Here is a 24,321-nt window from a genome sequence, read left to right as displayed (position 1 = left end):
AAATATATTTGACAAAGTAATTTATTCCTGTGATGCAAAGCTGAATTTTCAGCATCGTTACTCCAGTCTTCAGTGTCACATGATCCTTCAGAAATCATTCTAATATATTGATCTGCTGCTCAATAAACATTTATGATTATTTTCAATGTTGAAAACAGTTGTGTACTTTTTTTTTCAGGATTCCTTGATGAATAGAAAGTTCAAAAGAACAGCATTTATCTGAAATACAAAGCTTCTGTAGCATTATACACTACCGTTCAAAAGTTTGGGGTCAGTAAGAATTTTTATTTTTATTTTTTTTTAAAGAAATTAAAGAAATGAATACTTTTATTCAGCAAGGATGCATTAAATCAATCAAAAGTGGCAGTTAAGACATTTATAATGTTACAAAAGATTAGATTTTAGATAAACACTGTTCTTTTGAACTTTCTATTCATCAAATAATCCTGAAAAAAAAATATTGTACACAAATATTTTGTACAATTGTACACATTAAATGTTTCTTGAGCAGCAGATAAGCATATTAGAATGATTTCTGAAGGATCATGTGACACTGAAGACTGGAGTAATGATGCTGAAAATTCAGCTTTGCCATCACAGGAATAAATTACTTTGTGAAATATATTCAAATAGAAAACAGTTATTTTAAATTGTAATAATATTTCACAATATTACTGTTTTTACTGTATTTTTAATTAAATAAATGTAGCCTTGGTGAGCAGATGAAACGTCTTTTAAAAACATTAAAAATCTTAGTGGTTCCAAACTTTTGGACTGTACTGTATATATATGTATATTATTCCTACAATATGTATTCCTTTTTTATGGATGTTGACGTTTTCTGATTTCTGATAAAAAAATAAAAGATATCCAGAATCTGCTCTGTAAACTCTCTTTAACTCTTAATATGTCAACAAAATTACATTAATTTTGAACCTAGCTTTAACCAATGTTCAGATTGCTAGATATTTGTATAAATTAGTGTATATTTAATTAGTAAATGCCCCAAATCCAAAATGCAGCAGCGAGAATGATCAAGTCTTTCACTGAAGTGGCTGCCAGTATGTTATAGAATTATTTATAAGATTTTTGTACTTGTTTTTAAGGTCATTCACAATTTACCTGTTTACCTGTCCAGGATGGTGACAAGTTACACTCCCCCCCAGATCCCTGAGATCCAAAAATAAATATCTTCTTTGCATTACTAGGAAAAAATACAAACATAAAGGTGACTCGATGCCTTTTCTCGAGCCGGTCCTAAATTGTGGAACAATCTCCCTGTCACTATTAGATCTGACAAATCTTTACCTGTGTTCAAAGCCATGTTAAAATCACATTTGCTAAACTCTGACTGTGAGTTTTAATGATGGAGTTTGATTTTTATTGTGTGTATGATTTCTCTAAGGTTATATGTTTGTTTATACCATTTTATTTTTTTCTTTAGCTTTTTGGGATTGTGAAGCACTTTGGACAAACAAAGTTATATTAAACTGTGCTATATAAATAAACAAGAACAAAAGAACATTGGCATATTTAAAAAACATTCAGAAAACTTGTATTTTAAAACCATTATCTTAATGCACTGTGATGGTATGGTGAATAGTTAAAGGGTTAGTTCACATAAAAATGAAAATTCTGTCTAATTAATTACTCACCCTCATGACGTTCCAAACCTCTAAGACTTTCGTTTATCTTTGGAACACACATGAAGATATTTTGATTAAATCTGAGAACTTTCTGTCCCTCCATAGACAGTGTCACTTTGATGCTTCAAAAACTTCATAAAGAGATTGTAAAATTAATCCATATGAATTGAGCGGTTTATTCACTTTGATCGCGTTATATGATGAAAAGATTTAATTTAGGCTTTTATTCACATATAAAAATTGATCAGATGCTCAACCGAACCTGAATGACGCACGAGAACAAACCTCTTGCGGAAGCTCAAATGTGCTGTGTAACACACAAGAATGAAACTCATTGGTTCTCGCATGCCAAGTAAACATGTTTGAGCATCCGTTTACCACAACTGATGTGTGAGCTGATGAATGACATTACATGAGGGTGAGTAATAAAAGACAGAATTTTCGTTTTTTGGGTGAACTATTCCTTTAAAATGTTTACCCTATTGTCTTGCCTTAATTAAATATACTTGCAAAAAGATATAAATATGTAGCCTAAGTGAAGGATAAACAGAAATATTAAACTATTATTTTGGGGTGAATATTATTCTTTGAGGGCTATGATATTTATCAAAGTAACATGGTATTATCAGTTATGTCTCTATTACAAAAATGGCCCAGTTTGAACCAAAGATAAAGTGCCTTAAGTTAATTGTTATGTGAATATTTGAGAGCCCACCCAAGAGTATGCAGAACTTACGTGTGCCACATGCACACTTTCGACTAACATCATATAGCAAGTGAAAAATACTGACGGCTCCAGTGATTGCAAACCAATCGGTTCAAATAGCAATCAGCAGGTGGCACTGTCTGGCTTCATCACAAACACACAAATGTTCCACACGAGACACGTTTCAAAGTGTCTGATTCCGTTTGACTGTTACAAACACAAGCCACATAGAAAACTGGATTTTACACTTCAAAGTCATGCATAGAACTTTGATGGGTGAAATGTGTCAGCCACTCTCCAAAAAAACAAACACATACTTCCCATCAGAACTATTGCCTAATTGATGCAATCTCTTCTGTTCAAAGGCCAACAATGATGACTGGATTTTTAAATGGTAACATATATGAGCAATTGGAACTTTGGTTTTTAATAAGGTGTTTGTTTTGATCACGTAGGGTATGACAAAGAAAGAAATGAATATGATTATGTATGGAAAGAAAAATTTACCTCTGGATAACCTTGCTCTTTGAGAATCATTTTCTCTTCTGAACAAACACCTAACCTGAATTATTCAAATTTGGCATACCATGTCCTACCCCAATTGTGATACCTCAAATAATAAGGTTTGGCTATAGTTTTTATAAACAATTGGACCTTTGTTTAAAAGAAATACCCCATAAACATTAAAGAAATGGGGATTAGTACAACACAGAGACTTGGGGGATATTTATATATATATATACACTATACTGTTCAAATGTTTGGGGTCAGCAATCATTACTTTTATGCAGAAATGATACATTAAATTGATTAAAACATTTGTTACAAAATAATAATAATAATTAATCTTTCAATTCATCAAATAATCCTGAAAACCAATGTATCACGGAATAAGAATCACCAAATCAGTATATTAGAATGATTTCTGAAAGATCATGTGACACTGAAGACTGGAGTAATGATGCTTTGCCATCACAGGAATAAATTACACAGTAAAAATACAAACTCAGGGTGTATGCAAGGTGAAAGTTTACTACCAGTTTGCACAGCTGCAAGTTTAGGCCGTGTTCTAGTCAAAAAGTACACCTGAGCTGAAAATACTGCAGCCAGTATGACTAGGTCACACTTGACGCTGGAAAAAAAAATTGCCGACGGCAAATGTGACCAGTGAGCAGTGAATCAGTTCCCTGGGGAAATATTAATAATAGACAGAGCTGGCAGAACAGAAGGCAGTTCCCCAAATCTGCCTTTGTTGGACCTTATTTGGTTCCTGCTGGAAGGACTAATTCCTTTCAGAGTTATTTTAAAATCTTTAAGTCTGCCTTCTGCAAGTGGAATATGTTCCACAATCATAGCGATTTGTCACATGAGCATGAAGTCATCATTTAGAATGATATATGAGGTCTCAGCTTTAAGTAGATTTGTTTTGCTATACAATGAGCAAAGCGATTAATGTAAATTTCAAGTTAAGCATGAAATTGAACCTGAGTATGTTTATGATTATTTTTCATAACTCTTTCAGAGTCAGAAAGGTATCTTTATTAAGGTGATATTAAAAAGTGTCTGGGTCCCTATAACTTTTTAGAGGCACATGAACATGATTTTTGTTTTATGAAGGCATATTTCTGTTAAACTGTTGAATTATTTGAAATAAATTCTCTAAAATGTATCTGAAAATGGTTGTACAAAAAAATTGTATTTGTAAATATTGCACAATATCATAACTGCTTTTCTAAGATACATACAGTAAGATTACATGGATCTCTATCATTCATTTTCACTGTAGATTTTGCTGCAATCACTGCTTTCTTTTCCTTTTTTGTTCATCAGAACAGAGGAATGCATTACAAAGGCAGTTTTGCCCCCGCATTTTAAACATGTGGCACATATTTGCCCCAGGCCTGGTTCACCATGACACGAAAATCCTTTGATGACTTACCTTACTAAGTCGGTCATACAAGAACCCACCACTACAACACTCACGTCTTCAGGCATGCCCTAATAACATTAATAATAATGAGAAAAAAAAAAACATTTAGACTGAATATTAAAATACTAAAACATCAGACATTATTTACATTCATTTCTAACAAAATGCTGAGATTAAATTTCAGAGAGCAACAATTAAATGGTTTGTAGTTATGCTCCACATTGAACATGCCTACTCTAATGTGGATGATTATTTCAGGACTGGATCATGTGATTGACAACAACCATGGAAATCCTTCATTAATTCAATCCCTTGCGTGTAGGCAACGTATGTGAATAGTAGAGTGTTAATCTGCTCAAATCTCCCAGCAGGCCTCAGGGGACTGTAAAAGCCTGCCGCTGGCTAAGGAACAGCCTACATTTTCTCAAAATAACTGAAGTCCAGGCTGCATTTTCTGCATACTTTGATTCAAATCAGTCTTAATGGCTTGAAGTGTTTTGCTGACACTTTGATATATTTGATCCTCGCTGCACGATAAAACAAACAAAGACAGTTACATGTGAAAGAAAGAATTTAGTGATTTAATATACGTATGGATGTAATATTTTATATGAGCTGCAACATGTCAAATTCAGTCAGAATAATTTTACAATTACCTGACAAATTATAAATTATTATTAGTCCTGTTCTTGCAGCCCCAAAATGTTCAATGTTGGGAATAATAGTATCCAGTTAGGATAGAAGTGTATTTTATTTACAATCAGAGACATTATGTGAAAAATGATTTTTACAAAACTATGTTATCTAGGCTGGTTTAGCAGGACAGTAGTTGTGATCAAAGTCTACTAATTTTTTTGCATCGTCCCTATTATCTGTGAAAAACAATTTCTGGAACTGTAAACAACACAGATTATTGAAGATTATTGATGTACGTTTTATAATAAAACATTTCAGTTTTCTACTAAATTTCTCGATTAATTCAATGTGTTACTTGCCGTTTCTTTGTAATTGTTTGTGAAATGTACTAGCAACTGGTATGTTTTTCAATGTATGGGATATAGTTGATTAACCGTTTTATTCACAAGAATTCATGCAATACCGCATTAAATAATTTCAAGTGTATAGCATTTGAAAACATTTGGTACATTAAAATATTTTACATTGTACCTACTTGTCCACTGAGTAAAGCGATTTCTGATTTGCCAAAGCAGCACTTTGTACTCACGTCTATTTGACAGCACAGAAACACATGTGACTAGACGGAAGACCATTTGAGCTGTCCCAGTATTCTCCTGTCTTTAAAAAATAATTATTTATGCTTTTAAAACGAGCCCAAACATTTTTATCATGTAGAAAATGTAGCCGTGTCTAATATATTATACTACTGAACACATGCACGTATTATTCGCGTAGTCATTCTGTAATGTTGTGGTAAAGGTATCAGGCATATTGATGAACATTCATAAACAAGTCTCAATAACAACAGCGGAAGTAAGGAATGAGTTTATACTCAAAATTTGTGCTACATTACATATAAAAGGTACTGAAAAGGCTTTTGTTACTTACAAAAAAATTACTTTATCGAAACGACTCCGTTGATAATGAAAGAAACATAATTAGGCTAAAAAGACTCATTCATAGTGCTGGATTAGCATGTTAGCCAGTCTGTTAGCATATATTTGCAGCTCCAAAACAAACTGAATAACAAACTAAATCAAATTAATCTACACAACAAACACAAATTCTTCGATTAATTCATTCACAGGGTTAAGCTCGGCGGCGGTAGTGTTATTGTTTCTGTTTCAGTGCAGCTGCTTGACAGTACTAGGAAATATCAGTGTTTATAATGTGTTCTAATATAATAATATGGTTTACACAGCTGAATATCACGCTGATGGCGATTTCTTTTTCTTTTTATTTTTTTTCTGTATAAATGATTTATTTCTTTTATACTGTGGAAATCCACTCATTAATTAGTGTCAACAAGGACATCCTATTCTGTTTTTATATCTGATAATCTCTTATTTAAGGTGATAGTGGGGGTACACTTCTGTAAGAATTTCTAAAAGAAGTTTGTTAAGTATAAAATACTGTTCAAAATGAAGAGAGCGGTTATAGACAGTTTCTGATTGCCTGATAGTGATCTGTTCATAGTTGTGGTTACCAGTGTTGAGGGAACCTGATTCATATTTCCCCTACCAGTGACAGTGGGATTAGTTGATGCTTGCAGACATGATTCAGAAATTTTAGTTCTGAGAAAATGTCTATCATCGTTGTTTGCTCATACAGATTTGATATCTTGTTGTTATCTAATACAATTACATGCATACATTTTTATGTGCAACTTAAAGGAGCAATATGTAAGAATTTTGCAGTAAAATATCCAAAATCCACTAGGCCATATATTTTGTTCACTGTAGTACTTACAATATCCCAAATGTTTGCAAGTATTTGTAAATCGTGAGAAAATTGCAATTTTATCCTAGGCTCCGGGACGTGTGAGGAGTCGCCTGTCAATTGTGTCATACCCGCATTATCCTTGGTTTCTGGTTTTATTTTCTTGAAACCATGGAAACACCAAAGACGCTTTAATATTTACATGTTTTAATAGGCAAGGGAACAACTGTTTTGATATATTTATAGACAGAAAACTAATTATTGTTATATAGCTCAACATGTTTAGTCTTATTGTTTAAATCTAATTTTCTTGATTTTTTTTTTTTGAGAGTACAATGCTTTACCATGCCTCAGAGAAAAACACTATTTTGTGAAGTAGCTAACATAGCATAATCAGAAGCAGCTTTATTTTTAGTAACAGTAATACAGCATTTTCTCCATCATACAATACGTTTTAAAATTAATTGCATGCCATTTATCAACACAAGCCATCCAGCATTTAACATGATATTCTAATATCATTCTAGTTTACTGCAGTGTGCAACAAGTGTCTCAGCAGCCGCCGAGCAAACACACAGAGTAACGTTATAACATCATTTTCAACATGCTCAAATGTATCTAATATGATAAACAGAGCTGCGTTACCTCATACTCGTGACCGGAAAAGTAGAAGCAGCGCCGGCGACTGTGGCATAATAAAAGTTCCACTGCTCGCGGCGTGTGTTGCGCAATTGCTCCAGCGGCCTTGTTTAGCTCCCACAACACGCTCTGCTTCATACTACAGTAACGTTAATAATCGCATCCATAAACATGATTTTTTCCCGAGTCCTATCTTGATTATTTTCCACCGTCCGTTGACGTGAAGACCACATGTCCCAAGATTCCACGCTCAGACTTGATGTCATCAAGCTACGCCTTTGTTTTGAATAGGCCTCTAGTGACCTTTAGCGGGCAGAAAATATTACATATTGCACCTTTAAGTGTCCATGCACTTTTTGGGGCATCTACATTTGCATCTGGTTTTCTTTTTTTTCTTCTTTTTATTTAAAGTCTTTTTTTTTTTTTAATCTGATTTGACTGGGAATGTTTATACTGAATTTTGTTTTGTCAACTCTAAACCTACTCTGAAACTCTGAGTTTGTTCAGCTAGCTTCATGTAACAGGCCTCTGACCTTTTCTAAACCATCTTAACTTTTTGAAAACTGCATGATTTCATAAGTCCAGCAATAACTGCAGTTACGATGGCAGTGTTTTCCACAGAATTTTCTGAGACTATGGGAGATGGACCTTGGTTTCTACTGGATATGGATCCAGCAACTTCCCTCCCTGGAAGAAAATTTACATTTTAAAGATACATATGCATTAATCTGGAGCACTTTGAGAGTTCAAAAATATCTCCAGCTCATTATCAGAGTCAGAGTGCAACGGAGAAGTCAGATATCTTTTCATTGACTTGTACCTGGACTTTAAAGTGGACTCAAACCTCTTTTCTCAGTCTACATTGCATTCACACTGGTATTTTGAGGAAGCCAATCAATTAGAATAGTAATAATAATAATAATATCCATAAAGGCCTGTTCACACCAAGAATGATAACTATAAAGATAACTAAAATAGTAGTGTTTATTAGTTCATTATTATTTATTATTAGTGTATATTAGTGTTTATTTGAAATGCACAGTTTTGTCGTCTGTTGCTTTAATTGCTCGAGCTCTCTAAAGCAGGATGGATTGTGATTGGCTGTCAATGTTTTTCTTATTCATCAGCAGGAAAATATCGTTCTGAAAGTGATCCCAAACAACAATATTGTTTCTCTGTGTTGTTATCATTATAATTTTAGTGTGAGCGTACTCTGCTTTTCTTTTATATTTATTTTTTGTCCTTGGTGTGAACAGGCCTTCCAGACATGTGTATATTTCTTTGTTCTGTACACAAAGGAACATATTTTGAAGAATGTTTGTAACCAAGCAGATCCCCCCCCCCCCCAATTGACTACCATAGAAGGAAAAAAAATACTATGGTTTTCAATTGGGGGGGCGAAATCTGCTTGGTTACAAACATTCTTGCAAATATCTTCCTTTGTGTACAGCAGAACATGTGTATAGTAATGTATAATAATATGATTTCGATTTATATTAATTGACAGATGATTTTCCAAAGCAATGACACAAAACACAATATTAGAGATCTTTTGTGTTATTATTAAAAGAGAAGAAATTATTGTTATTTTATTATGAAACTGTGGTGGGACAGAATAGACCAGGGCTGGGCAACTCTGTCCCTCAAAATTCATCTCCAACCCTGATCAAACTCACCGGCCTGTAGCTTTCTAGTAATCCTGAACACCTTGATTAGCTTGTTCAGGGTTAGAGCTAAACTCTGCAGAACAGTGGATCTTGAGAGCCAGAGGTTCCCACCCTTGGTTTAGACTGGTGGTAATTACTTTTGGCAGGTAATTAATGGGAAACATTGATGATGAATGTACATCTACATTAAATTTCTGCATTGTCATGGTGTCTCATTACATTGACAGAGCCTTGTTTGGAAGATGAACAGTCTCTCTCCAGAGGTGGCACTGAGCCGGATTTCTCCTGAGCTGCGGCCTTTACTCTGCACTGTGGTGCGCAATGGACGGGTCGGTTTAGACTCATCTAGCTGTCTCCGGATCACTGACCTCAAGAGTGGGTAAGTGTTCTGTAAACTACACAATAAGTGATAACTTTTGGAGAACAATGATTTTGTAAGTTCTCCAAATTATATGACTAATATCTTGAACTAAAATACCCTACTTTTGAATTAAAATCTTATCACAATTGCTTAATCAGAATTCCAGAAAGCTGAGGGGACTTTTTACGATTGATCAATCAGGAGCTTACTATAAAAAAATTACTTCTTCAAATCTAGATTAAAAATAATATCAAAACAACTACAGTGTAATATGTTTGCTGAAAAAGTGATTGGCTGTAATTTTTCATCCCTTGCTGAGCTTTACAGTTCAGGGCCTTTAAGATTATTGCACAGCCTATTCATGGTCTTAATTTTTTCATTTTTATTATATGCATATTCATGACTATTTATCATATTAACTATATATCATAACTTGTTTTTATTGGTTCCTTAGTTTCATGTGTCATGAAGTGAGTTCGACTTAATGCAGTGCCGCACAGGCCGATCAGTGGCAGTGCCTGACAAACACAATGCATTCTGGTTAGAAAGTTTGTCAGACTTTGAACGGCACCGCTGCTGTGTCATGATCACGTGTGCTATCAAAGTAACGCAAGATCAAGATGAGAACAGCCGCCTGGGTCAGGCGCTGCAGTCCAAATCGGTAGCACGAGATCTGATGATGATGCAGCTTCTTTGACATCACAGGAATAAATTACATTTTAAAATATATTAATGTAGAAAACAGTTATTTTAAATTGCAGTAATATTTCACAGTATTAGTGTTTGTACTGTATTTATGATCGAATAAATGCAACCTTGCTGAGCATAAGAGACTTAAAAAAAAATCCTACTTGTTCCAAAATTTTGACCGGTAGTGTAAATGTACTTCATATGTTCTGATGAATAAAGATGGACACTGTGTAGAGCCTCAAAATCATACCCGGTAATCAAAGTGTCAATGACATTTTTTTTTTCTCTTTTCCCTTTAGCTGCACATCACTAATGCCTGGTCCTTGTTGTGACAGATTCAAACTTCATATTCCATATGCTGGAGAGACTCTCAAATGTAAGTAGTAGTTCTCTTCTAGAGTATGAACAGATCAGAGATCATATATGAAATTTGTTGATGTTTTATAATAGTGGTTTGCAAAAGTGATATGTTCTTGCAGCCTATAAAGTGTTTGCCTAACATCCCAAAGTAGTGTTTATTTAATGTGTGGCCCTTAGTAATGTGTAGAGATGCATTATTGATTTATTGCATTTTTAAACTACAGTGATAAAACACTGTTTTATACTTATTACCTACAGAAAAGTGTAGAAAGGATAGGAATGTGAAATACAGTAGAGGGCAAAACATTGCGGTAGCTTTTGTTTGGCTTCTATTCTGTGTGTTTGTAATTTTTGACATGTTCTTATAAACTTCAGCTCTGGAATTTGTCATCAAAGTGCTATGAAGTGATTGATTAAAACCTTATTAAAGCTGAGGTGATATTTTTTGTTTAATGAACAGAGTGTATTTGAGTTCATTATTACTCATTCTTGCTAAGGCAAACATCACTATCATTTAAAATTAGTTCACCCAAAAATGAAATTTCTGTCTTCATCATTTACTCACCCTTCTGTGGAACACAAAATTAATTTTGAAGAATGTTTAATTTTTTATCAGAGGGTTCTGAAACTTTCAAGCCTTCAAAAGGACATAAAATTAATCCATACACACAGAAAAAAACACATAGTTTTTTTATTTTTGTTAAAAAAAACTACAACTAAAACCATACAATTTTTAAATTTTTACTTTAAATAATAATAATTAAAAAAAAAACATTAGCTGAAAAAAAAAACTTTATTTCAGGAAGTTCGCAAAGTAACATTTCTCATATTTGTTTAGTTTAAGTTGAAGTAGGGGGGGGGACAAAAAACAAAACTAAATAAACAAAGACTAAATAAACTAAAAACAAAAGCTTATATATACAGTACAGTCCAAAAGTTTGGAACCACTACGATTTTTAATGTTTTTAAAAGAAGTTTCGTCTGCTCACCAAGGCTACATTTATTTAATTAAAAATACAGTAAAAAACAGTAATATTGTGAAATATTATTACAATTTAAAATAACTGTGTACTATTTAAATATATTTGACAAAGTAATTTATTCCTGTGATGCAAAGCTGAATTTTCAGCATCGTTACTCCAGTCTTCAGTGTCACATGATCCTTCAGAAATCATTCTAATATGCTGATCTGCTGCTCAATAAATATTTATGATTATTTTCAATGTTGTAAACAGTTGTGTACTTTTTTTTTCAGGATTCCTTGATGAATAGAAAGTTCAAAAGAACAGCATTTATCTGAAATACAAAGCTTCTGTAGCATTATACACTACCGTTCAAAAGTTTGGGGTCAGTAAGAATTTTTATTTTTATTTTTTTGAAAAGAAATTAAAGAAATGAATACTTTTATTCAGCAAGGATGCATTAAATCAATCAAAAGTGGCAGTAAAGACATTTATAATGTTACAAAAGATTAGATTTCAGATAAACACTGTTCTTTTGAACTTTCTATTCATCAAATAATCCTGAAAAAAAATATTGTACACAAATATTTTGTACAATTGTACACATTAAATGTTTCTTGAGCAGCAGATCAGCATATTAGAATGATTTCTGAAGGATCATGTGACACTGAAGACTGGAGTAATGATGCTGAAAATTCAGCTTTGCCATCACAGGAATAAATTACTTTGTGAAATATATTAAAATAGAAAACAGTTATTTTAAATTGTAATAATATTTCACAATATTACTGTTTTTACTGTATTTTTAATTAAATAAATGTAGCCTTGGTGAGCAGACGAAACTTCTTTTAAAAACATAAAAAATCTTAGTGGTTCCAAACTTTTGGACTGTACTATATATATATATATATATATATATATATATATATATATATATATATATATATATATATATATATATATATATATAGATATATATACAAAAAATAACATATAAAAAGTAAATAAAATGACAAAAAACAACTAAATTAAATATAAAAAATAAAATGTAAAAAATTATAAATTAAAAAAATCTAATTCAAAATATTAACAAAAACTATATGAACAATATTAAAATAACACTGTTTACTTCCCGACTGGCCAAGTTCCCCAGGTAAGTTGTCGAATATGTTTGTTGTATGCTTTAATGATCCAGAGCAGAGGGGCCCCATTCTAATATTGGTATAAAAATATAATAGAGACTTGATGATAGAACTGCACGATTAATCGTTAAAAGATCACACGATCTTATTCCTAAATTACAGCGATTGGCCATGTCTATTAAACCTTTGACAAGTACGATCACAGTGATTTTGATCTGCGTTGGGGCTGCCGCTGACCCAGAAAGAGCAGTTGTATAGGAATGAAACAGCTTCACAAACAGTCTTTTCAACCACACAGGATCATTATTTCTGTCTTACAATAATTCAAATTATTACAGAATGCTGGGATAAAAGTTTATAGTTCAGATATAAACACTGATGTCTACAATAGCGATAATCAAAATAGAGGAAATCATCTTTTAAAAGTAACTTGATGCTTCAAATAAAGATTGTATCATTTAATAAAGATTGTATCAAGTGAAGTCTTTATGATTGAGTCATTGAATCATTCATTCAACCTGATTAAAAAGAAATAATTTCAAATAAATTAAATATTTTTTAAATGGACTGCAGCAATTAACATTTTTTCAGGACCTCTAGTAAATTATGTGTTATTTTGTTTAGTTGTCTATTCAGAATTGTGATCTCTATTTTAAAAAAAAAAAATCATGCAGCTCTACTTGCCATTATGAGCACCACAGCTCAACATTTCAACTGTTGAGCTCAGGCCTAAAAAATCTTACCTTCTGTTTATTAGCTTTATTTTGTAATTGATTGTATTACATGTTTCATACAAAAACCCAGAGGCAAGTTGGGGTCTTCATTTCCCCATAAACTAGGAAAAGTACATTCTTTAAAGGGTCGTGCAATGCAGCCCATTACACTATGAACATTTTGCAAATGTTAGGCCAATAAAATATTTTACACAGATTGTTCAAGACTTTGTAATGGCGGTGCACTGAGCACAATTCTTTTGATTTGGAAACAAGCTTCTGAGAAGAGCTTTTAGAGGTTTTGTCTGAAATGCTTTCAAGGACCACAGCTCAGTGATGTTTAATGAGGTTGGATAGTAATTATATCTTGGCAATGATCTTAATTGGGAGTTCCTGTTATAACTCTGAGTCATGAGACACTCAAACACTCAAGCAGTTTTTCATGGAGGCCACATATGAACAAATTTCTCGGAGCTGGAGTTGATTATGTAGTGTGGCAGTGAGCAATTGAGGTTACTCAGTGAAGCTCTCTTCCTTTTGGAGGTTTAAGGCTTGTTGTAAAGTGTGTCTGATCAGACAAATGATAAGAAAAACTATGGGTTTGTTAATGAAGAAGCTTGGTTGTTGGTCATTTTGGGGGCATTGGTACATGCGTGAGGCAGTGCTTTTAGTTGTGCACTATCAGAGTGTAATGTAACATTTTTTGCATTAGTGGCCTTTACTGACAGTCAGTGCTTAAGTGCAAATTAAAATGGAAAATTGCATTTCTAATCAAAACACTGTCACAGTTAACCACAATAAATCATAGTAATCAGTATTTGAATTACATCCATATATTCTTACGTTAAGTAATAACATGCTCCACCATTCAAGAAGTAGTCCATTAAACATTTTATTTAATTTATTTACTTTCTATTTAGATAGAAATAGGTCTAAATGATTTTCTTGGAAAAATTATGCGTCCACGTATCCATTATTCATAATATCTATTATGTTAGAAACACATTAGACTCTTTTTTTTGCATCTAAATAATCAAGAAAACTAGCAGAGTTAAGTGTTGTAATTGCTTCCTGGGTTTGATTTTGCAGCTGACAGTGGGTGACAGCTGATAAGACCTTTTCAAAACTCTCGCCTTTGTTTTGCCAATGATTTGCCTAGAATTCCAGATGTATGCAAATCATCAGAGAATCTTCCATGAACTCCATATTGTATGCTTTTTGATGCATCTGTTTTCTAAATGTCACAGTCAACCTGCTGTGGTGTCGTGCTTTATGTCTCAACGTCAGTGGAATTAATTTTCTCCGGTAATTGATTTAGAGCTCAGGAAAGACAGTAAAAAAATTACAAATAATTATCTTAACATTATGAATAGTGTAAGAATATCTGATATACAGGTACTGTAACTTACAATTGTTTACATTACATTTAATCATTTAGCAACTTACAAAAGAGAACAATAGAAGCAGTTAAAGGGTTAGTTCACCCAAAAATGAAAATTCATGATGTCATTCCAAACCCGTAAGACCTTCGTTCATCTTCGGAAGACAAATTAAGAAATCTGAGAGGTATCTGACTCCTCCATAGACAGCAATTCAACCACCACTTTCAAGGTCCAGAAAGATAATAAAGAAATCGTTAAAATAGTCCAAGTGACTGCACTGGTTCAACCTTAATGTTATGAAGCGAGGAGAATACTTTTTGTGTGCAAAAACAAAACTAAAATCACGACTTTATTCAACAATTTCGTCTTTCCCCTGTCAGTCTCATACACAGTTTTCGTTGTATAGACAGTGCAGGCTTCCGTGTTCTACGTCAGAACGCCGGCTCAGTAGTGGCCGACGCTGTTCATGTGAGCAGCACAACACAGGCGTGTGACGCTGACAGGAGCTGGCCAATAATGAGTCAACGTTCAGACCTGAACCTGGAAGCGCTGATCGTAAACAGTGTACACTCTTAAGAAAAATGGTTCAAAACAGTACCAAATTGTGGTTCTTCAGCTTGTAACAGTAGCAGAACTCTTTTTGGTGCTAAATAGAACCCTTTTTATAAGGTTCCATAAAGAACCATGCTTTAAAAGTGCTATATAGGACCTTAATGGTGTTATAAATAACCTTTTTAATAATGGTTTATTTTCATCAATATTAGTATATTAGTATTTTCATATTAATAATTGTTATATATATATATATATATATATATATATATATATATATATATATATATATATATATATATATATATATATATATATATATATATATATATATATATATATATATATATATATATATATATATATATATATATATATATATATATATATATATATATATATATATATATAGTCCTCTATTTTCCTGGTTATATAATATGATTGTTGCCTCTAGAACATGCATGTTTAGTCAATTAGGTACTTTCATTTTTTCATTTTTTCAGTATGAGGTAACTTTGACAGTTACAGATTTGAAAAACAATAAGGGGGGATTAAAGAACCCTAACTCTAACACAAAGAACCATTTCAGCATATAAAGGGTTTACAATAAGGTTCATTAGTTAACATTAGTTAAAGGATTAGTTCACTTTCAAATAAAATTTTCCTGATAATTTTCTCACCCCCATGTCATCCAAGATATCCATGTCCTTTCTTCAGTCGAAAAGAAATTAAGGTTTTTGATGAAAACATTCCAGGACTATTCTCCTTATAGTGGATTTCAATGGACTCCACTGTTGAAGGTCAAAATTACAGTTTCAGTGCAGCTTCAAAGGGCTTTAAACGATACCAGACAAGGAATAAGGGTCTTATCTAGCGAAACGATTTAAATGTGTATGTATATGTAAAATGTAAATGTATATGTTTTATATAAACAAATGATCGGCTTCCCTATTGAACTTAAGGAACAAACACAGCGCCTGTTCCATTTTTTCCGTAAGTAGAATAGGTAAGGCGTAGGACATACAGCGTAAGCTTTTTGAAGAATACAAAAGTGCGGTTTTGGCGGAACCACTTGGAAGGCGATCATTTGTTTATATAAAGCATGTAAATTTTTTTCTAAAATGACGCCATTTCTCTAGATAAGACCCTTATTCCTCGTCTGGTATCGTTTAAAGCCATTTGAAGCTGCACTGAAACTGTAATTTTGACCTTTGAAGTCCACTATAAGGAGAATAATCCTGGAATGTTTTCATCCAAAATCTTAATTTCTTTTCAACTGAAGAAAAATGACATGAACATCTTGGATGACATGGGGGCGAGTAAATTATCAGAAAAATTGTATTTGAAAGTGAACTAATCCTTTAACTACAATAGTTAACATGAACTAATAATGAACTGCACTTATACAGCATTTATTAATCTTTGTTAATGTTAATTTCAACACTTATTAAAATCTTGTTAACATTAGTTAATACACTGTGAACTAACATGAACAAATAATGAACAACTTTCATCAACTAACGTTAACTAACGTTAACGAAGATTAGTATATACAGTAACAAATGCATTGCTCATTGGTACTTCCTGTTAGTTAATACATTAACTAATGTTTAACTAATGAACCTTATTGTAAAGTGTTACCAAACCATCTTTTTGTGGAGTGTAGAAGAATGACACAGAAGAGAAGATATTGTTGAATAAATTCATTTTTTTGTTTAGTTTTTGCACCCAAAAAAGTATTCTCGTCGCTTCATAAAATTAAGGTTGAACCACTGCAGTCACGACGATGGTTTCAACGATGTCTTTAGTACCTTTCTGGACCTTGAAAGTGTTGATTATGTCTATGGAGGAGTCAGATAACTTGGATTTCATCAAAAATATCTTAATTTTTGGAAATTAAGAACATCATGAGAGTGAGTATTAATGACAGAATTTTCATTTTTGGGTGAACTAACTCTTTAAACCAATAAAAGAGCAACAATAATGCTGTTGACAAATCCTAGTTAGTCTAGCATAGTATATCTAGAGAGAGAGAGAGAGAGAGAGAGAATAGATAAAATAGAAATAGAATAGAAAGTGTTATCATTAATGGGTCAAGTGTAGATGAAAAAGATGTGTCTTTAGCCTTCTTTAGCTTCTTTGCTCTTGGTTAGATTTTGAATGGTAGACATTCTGTTAAGTGAACCAGCTGGCTTAATATATGTTAATGGGTGATTTAAATCATAACAATCAATAATAAAATAAAATAAAAACTCTGACTATTTCCAAATAAGAACCTGGTAGTGGAAAGACTTGTTTTGTCTAAACCACTTTGCCAGCTGGCCTGCATTGCATGGCAGAGAGTGCAGAGAGTTGCACAGGTTGTGCAGCCTGCATTTCTTAGCTGTTGTCTGCTCTCTGTTTTTTTCTTCTGTTGCCGTACTTCCAGGAAGAATGCTGATTGTTTACTTGTGATAGTATTGCTCTGGCAGGAGTGCTGACTGTCTGTTGTTTGCATGCAAAGAGAGCGCTCAAGTCACTAAACAACATCCGCAGCTTTCTGCTCCTCACAAGAGTTTGCAACAGCTGGTATGATGTTTCTCGAGTAGTACCCACCTCAACTGCCCTCGGGGTGTAAATTTGGAAAGTGTTGCATATTTGCCCAACATTTCTACTGCTATCTCTTTTCAGATATTTGGCAACAGCTTTTCCAAGATGCCATTAGATGTGACAGATGTATGACAAACATCATCCAGGCTCTTTTCCCCTATGCTCCATCTGTGGAAAATTACTGCCTTGTGTTTGTTTTGCTCTGTTTTTTAGCCATGGAAAAGACAGAGGAGCAAAAGAAAGAAGGAAAGAAAAAGAGAAACCAAATGGCTACAGTATATAAATAGAAAAGTGTATTATTTGAACATTGTCTAAAATCTTCAGTGTTATGCTGTTATTGATAGGAACTGAGCTACAAAAAACAATGCTTGAAACAAAATCACTTTATTTAGTTGTTCAGTACATTGGAAGTGAATGGCAATCAATTGTTAAGCTCTAAAAAAAACCAAAAAAGACTTGTGTGCTACCACATCTTCTACAGCCATATAATAGCTATGTGAAACAGGCTGAACGTTACATCATTAGTTAGTAGTTTTCATTAATAGTATCATTAATAGTTTTAATAATAAATAATTAATTAACTTAATTCATTTTACCTGAGATATTCAATACACAAGAACTAGCATAGTTTTCGCATATATAACTGAATGAGAGTGTGTGACAGAATTTTGGAAAAAGTTATAAAATTACATTTTAACATGTTCAGTCCTTTACAATGCTCAAAGCTTTGTCACTTTGGTGGTAATTTTTGAGGTATAAGTGATGCTGGTTACACGTTACACTAATTACACGGTTAAGTACTGAGTTATAGTACTTAACAACATGTACTAACTTTAGGGTTAGGGTTTGTTGCATGTAATTATGCATAATTTACTGTTATTACTAAGTACATGTAACGTGTATCAAGGACACTGTAAAATAGTGTTACTATGGTGCTTAATAATGATAAAGAAATAAATAGCCTATGTACTTTGACATGTTCTGGAGAGGTACTTATTATATATTTGTACCCATCTTTGTTCCCTGAAAGGTATTGCATTCTATTATGCAATAAAGCTTGTTCATGTGCTTTGTCTGGGATTAATGGAAAGGTCTAATTTTTCTTTGAAGTATAGAATTTGTACCTCATGTACCTTCTTTTGAGAGTGTTGTTCCTCACCTGTTCTTTTAGTTAACAATAGCTGTTTCAATCTAATGTTGTGTAATTAACTTGTGTGCAAAATTGGAATATCGCATAAAACATTTGTGAATAAAGCAGTGTGTTCAAGAGAACAAAATCATCACATCCTAGGAAATTGGCGTAAAATATCGGTGATAAAAATGTTAAGTTGCTGCAACCGGGGAAGCCACTGTGGCTCTTTTTTACTCCATCATATATAACTTGCGTCTCAAAACGCGCAGACCAAACACGAAAACTATATGTTATCTTGCGTTCGGATGCTGGTTTTTGAAAATGCAATCGTGTGAGACTCTTCTGGGAGGTCATTATACTAAATCATTCTGATGACAGACTTTGGTTCAGGCATTTCATTATGATCACACCAGCATTTGAGATGCTGTGCGATGCGATTGGTCTGCTGGATAGTCCAGTTATCCAATCACATCCACTGTTGAGTCAAAGTCCGCCTCAATTGAGCGCATACATTTTTTTATGCGCACCATGGCGTTTCCATTCACCATTTTTTTTATGCGATATCCCAAAATGCGCATAAAAATAGATGGATGGAATCATGGCTGTTGAAAGATCCCAGTCAGACCCAACGGTCATAATGTTTACCTCGAACACACAGATAAAGCCCATCAGAAACACCTGTCCAAAAGTGCTTATAACATTGATTGCTTGTTTAATGGCTTGCTAATGTCCTTTAGTCCTTTGAGAGTTTAGAGTTCCACAGTGTTACTATAAGAGCCATTAGACCGTGTACAAAAGTCTTTGATACTGACATTGATTGTTCAGTCTAATAAGATCATGCATTGGTAAACAGCCATGCAACCTTTATCTTTTACATAAAGAGCGTATATGGATCTGTAAGTACAGCGTGTGAATGAATATCAAATATAATGTGCAAATATGTTTGGTTATGGGTGTGTCCACACTTGGCAGGTTTGGTTCGATTAAAACAAACTCTTGAGCAATTGATCTGTTTGTGTGGCTCGTTTGAGTAAGTGTGAACGCTGCCATCCGAACCCTGGTGCGCACAAAACAAGCAAAACCCCTGAACAGGTACCCACAAGGGTATACCAGAGTTCGGTCCGCTTCCAAACAAACTCTGATGCAGTTCAACTAAAATAAGAATGCAAAATGGACCAAAGATGGTTTTTACATGGTATTCTACAATACATCTTCCTAACAGTCAAATTTGACTTGGCTTTGCTTTTATGACAGAACTGGTTGTAAATCTCTGAAGTGTTTCACTTCATATGGTTTATGAAGTAATTATCTGTGTGATTAACTCTTGATTCTTACAGGGGACATCATCTTTAATGCCAGTGACCCAGAACTGCCCCCTGACTTTATCTTCGGAGAAGATGCTGACTTCCTTCCTGAACCATCTGAACTCCCGGTGTGTATTAAGATTATAATTATACGATGCCATTATCCTGTATTCTAAATATAGAGCTTTTATATCAATATTTTGGTACAGAATCGTAGTTAAGTAGACGGACTGTACAAATATTGTGGTTATCGAATAGTAGTAAGAGGACCTAATTGTACAACAAGAAAAATATTTATTTTTCAAGATTAAAACAACAATATCATGCATTCAGTGTAGATGTTCTATGTTCAGAGAGACCACATTTAGCAAAGTCTGACAAATAAAAATAGTCTTGTTTTAGTGAAGTGTTTATGCTTGCTTTAGGGTCACACTTACCCCTCACCAAAAAATTCTCAAATCTCCAGTGAACCAAAAATGTGTTAGCTGCAGGCCAAACAACTCGGTTGTACAGAAATACACCAAAGAAGACAGAACAATGGCTCTGTTATGATTGAATATCTTTGAAGTAGCAGTGCAGCAGAGCTTTCAGCTGTTTTAACTTCTTTTAGTGCAGTTAGTTAAATCAGATGGCTGGTATCGATGTGCGTGGTCGACTCAGCAGCCAGATTTGACCCGCGGGGCTTCCAGCGTTCTGAAGAGAGAGTGTTGGTGAATTACATAAGCGCTGCGTCTGCGCTTAACACTGTCGTTCTTGTAGTGCCACTTTTAGGATTGCACAGTTATCACCAGAGGCTTTACTGCTGCAAAACGCACTCAAAAAGAAGCATCTAGGTAGACAGCTCGACAGGTTTTGAAACAGTCATTAGTTCTTTATTAAGGCATGTTGTTGATTTATTTTTTTTTGTGTTCACTGAACATCATTTTTGGCATGAAGAGCTACTGTGTTTCTCTACACAAACAGTGTGCCACATGCTTAGCCATTTTTTTAGATTTGTAGCTTGTTTCCAAATAGATACACTGTAAAATGATTTTTGTAAGTTGTAAATTAAAAAAAATCCACAAATGCATAGAGTGAGTCATAAATGCACAGGAAGTGATTCATAAATGTGTCAGGGTCATTAAAAAATGTGTCACTTGAAATAAATAAGTGTTAATTGAAATAAAATAAAATATAAAAAATGTTAACTGATAATAATAAAAATAACTATACAGACACATTTAACAATAACTAATAAAAATGACAAAAACACAGAACAAAATTATTAGAACTTTAACTAAAATGAAAATGGACAATGCAAAAATAACTAATTCAATATTTTAAAAAAACATATCTTGATGACACTAAAATAACATTTTATTTTTATTTCTAAATCTTACTTGATTTATTTTTTAATTACATTTTCCTAACATATATATGTGGACTTTATTATTTTATCTGTAAATTTATGGATCTCTCTCTAAACTTATTTGTGGATTGTAATCTATTTATTTGGAAATATGCAACAAATCTAACCCCCATAGTTATGTATCAAACCTCTGTTAATTTATGAAGAGTTGGTGGTCAGAGACATAGTCCAACAGTGTGCACTTGAGAAATTTCACAGATCTACAGCATTCCAGGTCTGTTGTTCTGTCTCTCAAATCACAGTATGTGTTGTTAAACACTCTTCTTCCAAGTGGGAGACTTATCAAATGTATTATTACAAACAGTCCATGGGGTGCTGGTTCAAACCCCATAAGAAACAAGTCATAATCATCATGGAGAAAAAAAAGGTGATGATTGCTTGTTTTTATTATATCCCTTTTATAAAAGAATGCTGTTTCTCTATAGTGACATTGTGTGTAAACCACAACAGCAAGTTCCACTGACCATTGTCATATTACTGTAAATTCTATTCTATTGGCAAAACTTACTGGCATCTCAATTGGGGCCACCAGATTTGTCTTTTGCTGCGTTAAATTACTCAGTATTGACCGTTATTAATCAGAATTCATCATATGGGCTGGTTCCTTAGAGATGATGTTTGCAAGTGAGACAGAGTTTGTGCAAGATGTGGTCTAGTTTTGTCTGGACTGTTTTGTTAAGACTCTTCATACTCTGATTGCTTAAAGCTGGCCTCCAGGCTATTTTTAAGAAGGAACAAAATGAAAAAATCCCCTGCTTATGTCAGAGTCTGTGAGACGGTGACTATTGCTCACCGTCTCTTAAATCCAGCTAAAAACATGAGGAGGGGGGGGAAGCACCTCTGTGCTGCCAGGGCTCCGCTCTTCCCATGTGTTTGCCTTGCGTCTTATAGCTTCTCCGTTGTGGCTTGTGTGTGGCTGTGTGCAGCCGTTCGGTTTCTTTTCCAGGGATATTTTTCTTTCACTGGTTTGCAGCTGCTATCCCACTGTCTTGTTCTTCATCCTGTTTATTCTGCACTTAGCTGGATTTTTTTTTTGTATTATTATTTTTTTTTTTTATGTGTAACCAAACTTGAATGATCCAAAAGGCCTGGGGATATTAGTATGCCATATCATTGGCAAACATAATTTCCAAAAACTGGTATTAATTTGATTTATATGTTCTTATTCTGGCTTGTTCATCTTATTTGCTTTCATCCTTCCCAGACGGTTCTGCTGGTTCAGTCTGTCTGTCAATGCCTCCCCTGCAAACTGATAATTTTCACATTGCCATGTGAGAGACTCAAAATCAACAAAGACCTCTTGCGTCCTGATCTTTCACACCTTAATATGCAGCTCTGTTCCAAAACCTACTGAGCTGCCATGCTGTCTATTGCTTATATAGAGAGCTTCCTATGTGTTATAGAACCTAACAAGTAAATGATTTGGAACGCTGTATATAGTCAGCAACATGTAAGTAGACAGGAGACGCAACTCATTCTGCAAATTCAAAATTCCATTGAAGGGCAAGTGGACGCTGCGAGCGTCTTAACCCTTTCACGAAGTGCCTTCCCACATGGCCGTTAGCAAAGGGTACATGTGGAGGTCACTTTTAAGGGAATAATTTTACCGTTTACATTCACATGAACCAGGTTGGAGAGTCCTTGCATTTGTGTACATTAAAATATGTTGTTTGAAGACATGTAACTGCAGGTTCATTCAAATCATTTCAAGATATACAAAGACCAGTGACATTTGGCGCCAAACCTGTCTTGATGTGCATAAATGCAAATAAGACTTTTATCATATTTTAGGCAAATACGAGGGGAAAAAAATCAAACAAATGCAGTGAAATACACCATAAACAACAGAGATGCTCTGATGCTTCTTTTTGCTCTTAGTATTGGCTTTGTAATATGATTTCCTTGAGTACAAGCACTTATAACATTATGACCAGGCTGAAATTGTGTTGCTACCACAAAGATGACATGTTTGAGAGGCTTGCAATTCATTTTAAAAGTAGGTGGCGGGAGAATATGAGTTCATATATAAATGTAAGTATATTAGAATACTAAAAAAGTTTTGTTTAGTCATGACTCGTGATATATTATACACATTTATCACACTTTGTAAATGAACGGCAATAAATAATACAGTAACATTCCATGTGAAGATAGAGACCATGATGTTGTCTTTCATTACTCCCTTCATCAAGTTTGTTTCTGACTGGCACATTATGAGGCACAATTGACATTTTGATTTTAGCATGTTGCTAAGCTAAGGACAAATAAATCCACATTTGTTCTCACTGTTAATACATTTGGTGATTCTAATTTTCTCAACGCCAGCGTTCAGATGGTGGACACATGCTTGTTTTCCAGCTACATGTAATATCGCCCAGTTTTCACACTGCTGTGAGGAATTCCTGATGTCTCAGCAAAACTTGGAGTTGTTTACTGTCTGTCACAAGTATTATTAGCTGCTAACCCCCATTTTGTTTCCATGCCTCGAATGGTCGGTTTGCGTGAAACGCTGACACCAGAAGATTTACTAAGGTGTGAAAAGTAGTGTTACCAGAGTCTTCTCATCCTTTCTACTGTATTTTTAGTGTAAAGTTAATTAATGAAGTTTTCTTTTAAGTGTTCAAGTTTTAATTTTGTAAATATCTGGCTTATTACAGACACATTAATAACTATATTCTCAGAGATTGCACTTAAAGTAATTGTTCCCCCAAAAGTGAAAATTCTGTAATCATTTATCAACA

At 33.7% G+C, this 24,321-nt stretch overlaps 2 protein-coding genes across 10 annotated transcripts in view; one reads left to right on the top strand and one right to left on the bottom strand.

Moving 5' to 3' along the window:
* Nucleotides 1-5,639, bottom strand: part of rbks (ribokinase) — a 33,846-nt gene extending 28,207 nt beyond the window's left edge. For 2 of the 7 annotated variants that reach the window (XM_048191961.1, XM_048191967.1), the window contains exons 1-2: nucleotides 5,454-5,550; nucleotides 4,292-4,350 (exon numbers count right to left, since the gene is read on the bottom strand). In XM_048191961.1, coding sequence (XP_048047918.1) covers nucleotides 4,292-4,347 — 56 coding nt within the window. In that variant the 5' untranslated portion in view covers nucleotides 4,348-4,350; nucleotides 5,454-5,550. Of the gene's footprint in view, nucleotides 1-1,122; nucleotides 1,205-4,291; nucleotides 4,354-5,449 lie in introns of those variants that run through there. The other 5 variants (XM_048191960.1, XM_048191963.1, XM_048191962.1 and 2 more) reach the window with 5 other exon arrangements.
* Nucleotides 5,640-5,672: 33 nt separating this feature from the next.
* babam2 (BRISC and BRCA1 A complex member 2) overlaps nucleotides 5,673-24,321 on the top strand; it is a 103,749-nt gene continuing 85,100 nt past the window's right edge. Inside the window, exons 1-4 of one of the 3 annotated variants that reach the window (XM_048191957.1) lie at nucleotides 5,673-5,773; nucleotides 9,213-9,364; nucleotides 10,336-10,412; nucleotides 20,206-20,300. In XM_048191957.1, coding sequence (XP_048047914.1) covers nucleotides 5,735-5,773; nucleotides 9,213-9,364; nucleotides 10,336-10,412; nucleotides 20,206-20,300 — 363 coding nt within the window. In that variant the 5' untranslated portion in view covers nucleotides 5,673-5,734. Of the gene's footprint in view, nucleotides 5,823-8,980; nucleotides 9,132-9,212; nucleotides 9,365-10,335; nucleotides 10,413-20,205; nucleotides 20,301-24,321 lie in introns of those variants that run through there. The other 2 variants (XM_048191958.1, XM_048191959.1) reach the window with 2 other exon arrangements.

Source organism: Megalobrama amblycephala, linkage group LG5 (genome assembly GCF_018812025.1).
Source record: "Megalobrama amblycephala isolate DHTTF-2021 linkage group LG5, ASM1881202v1, whole genome shotgun sequence".
Taxonomy (NCBI): Eukaryota; Metazoa; Chordata; class Actinopteri; order Cypriniformes; family Xenocyprididae; genus Megalobrama; species Megalobrama amblycephala.
The sequence above is the reverse complement of the archived record's forward strand: the minus strand, read 5'-3'. Positions and strand labels throughout refer to the sequence as shown.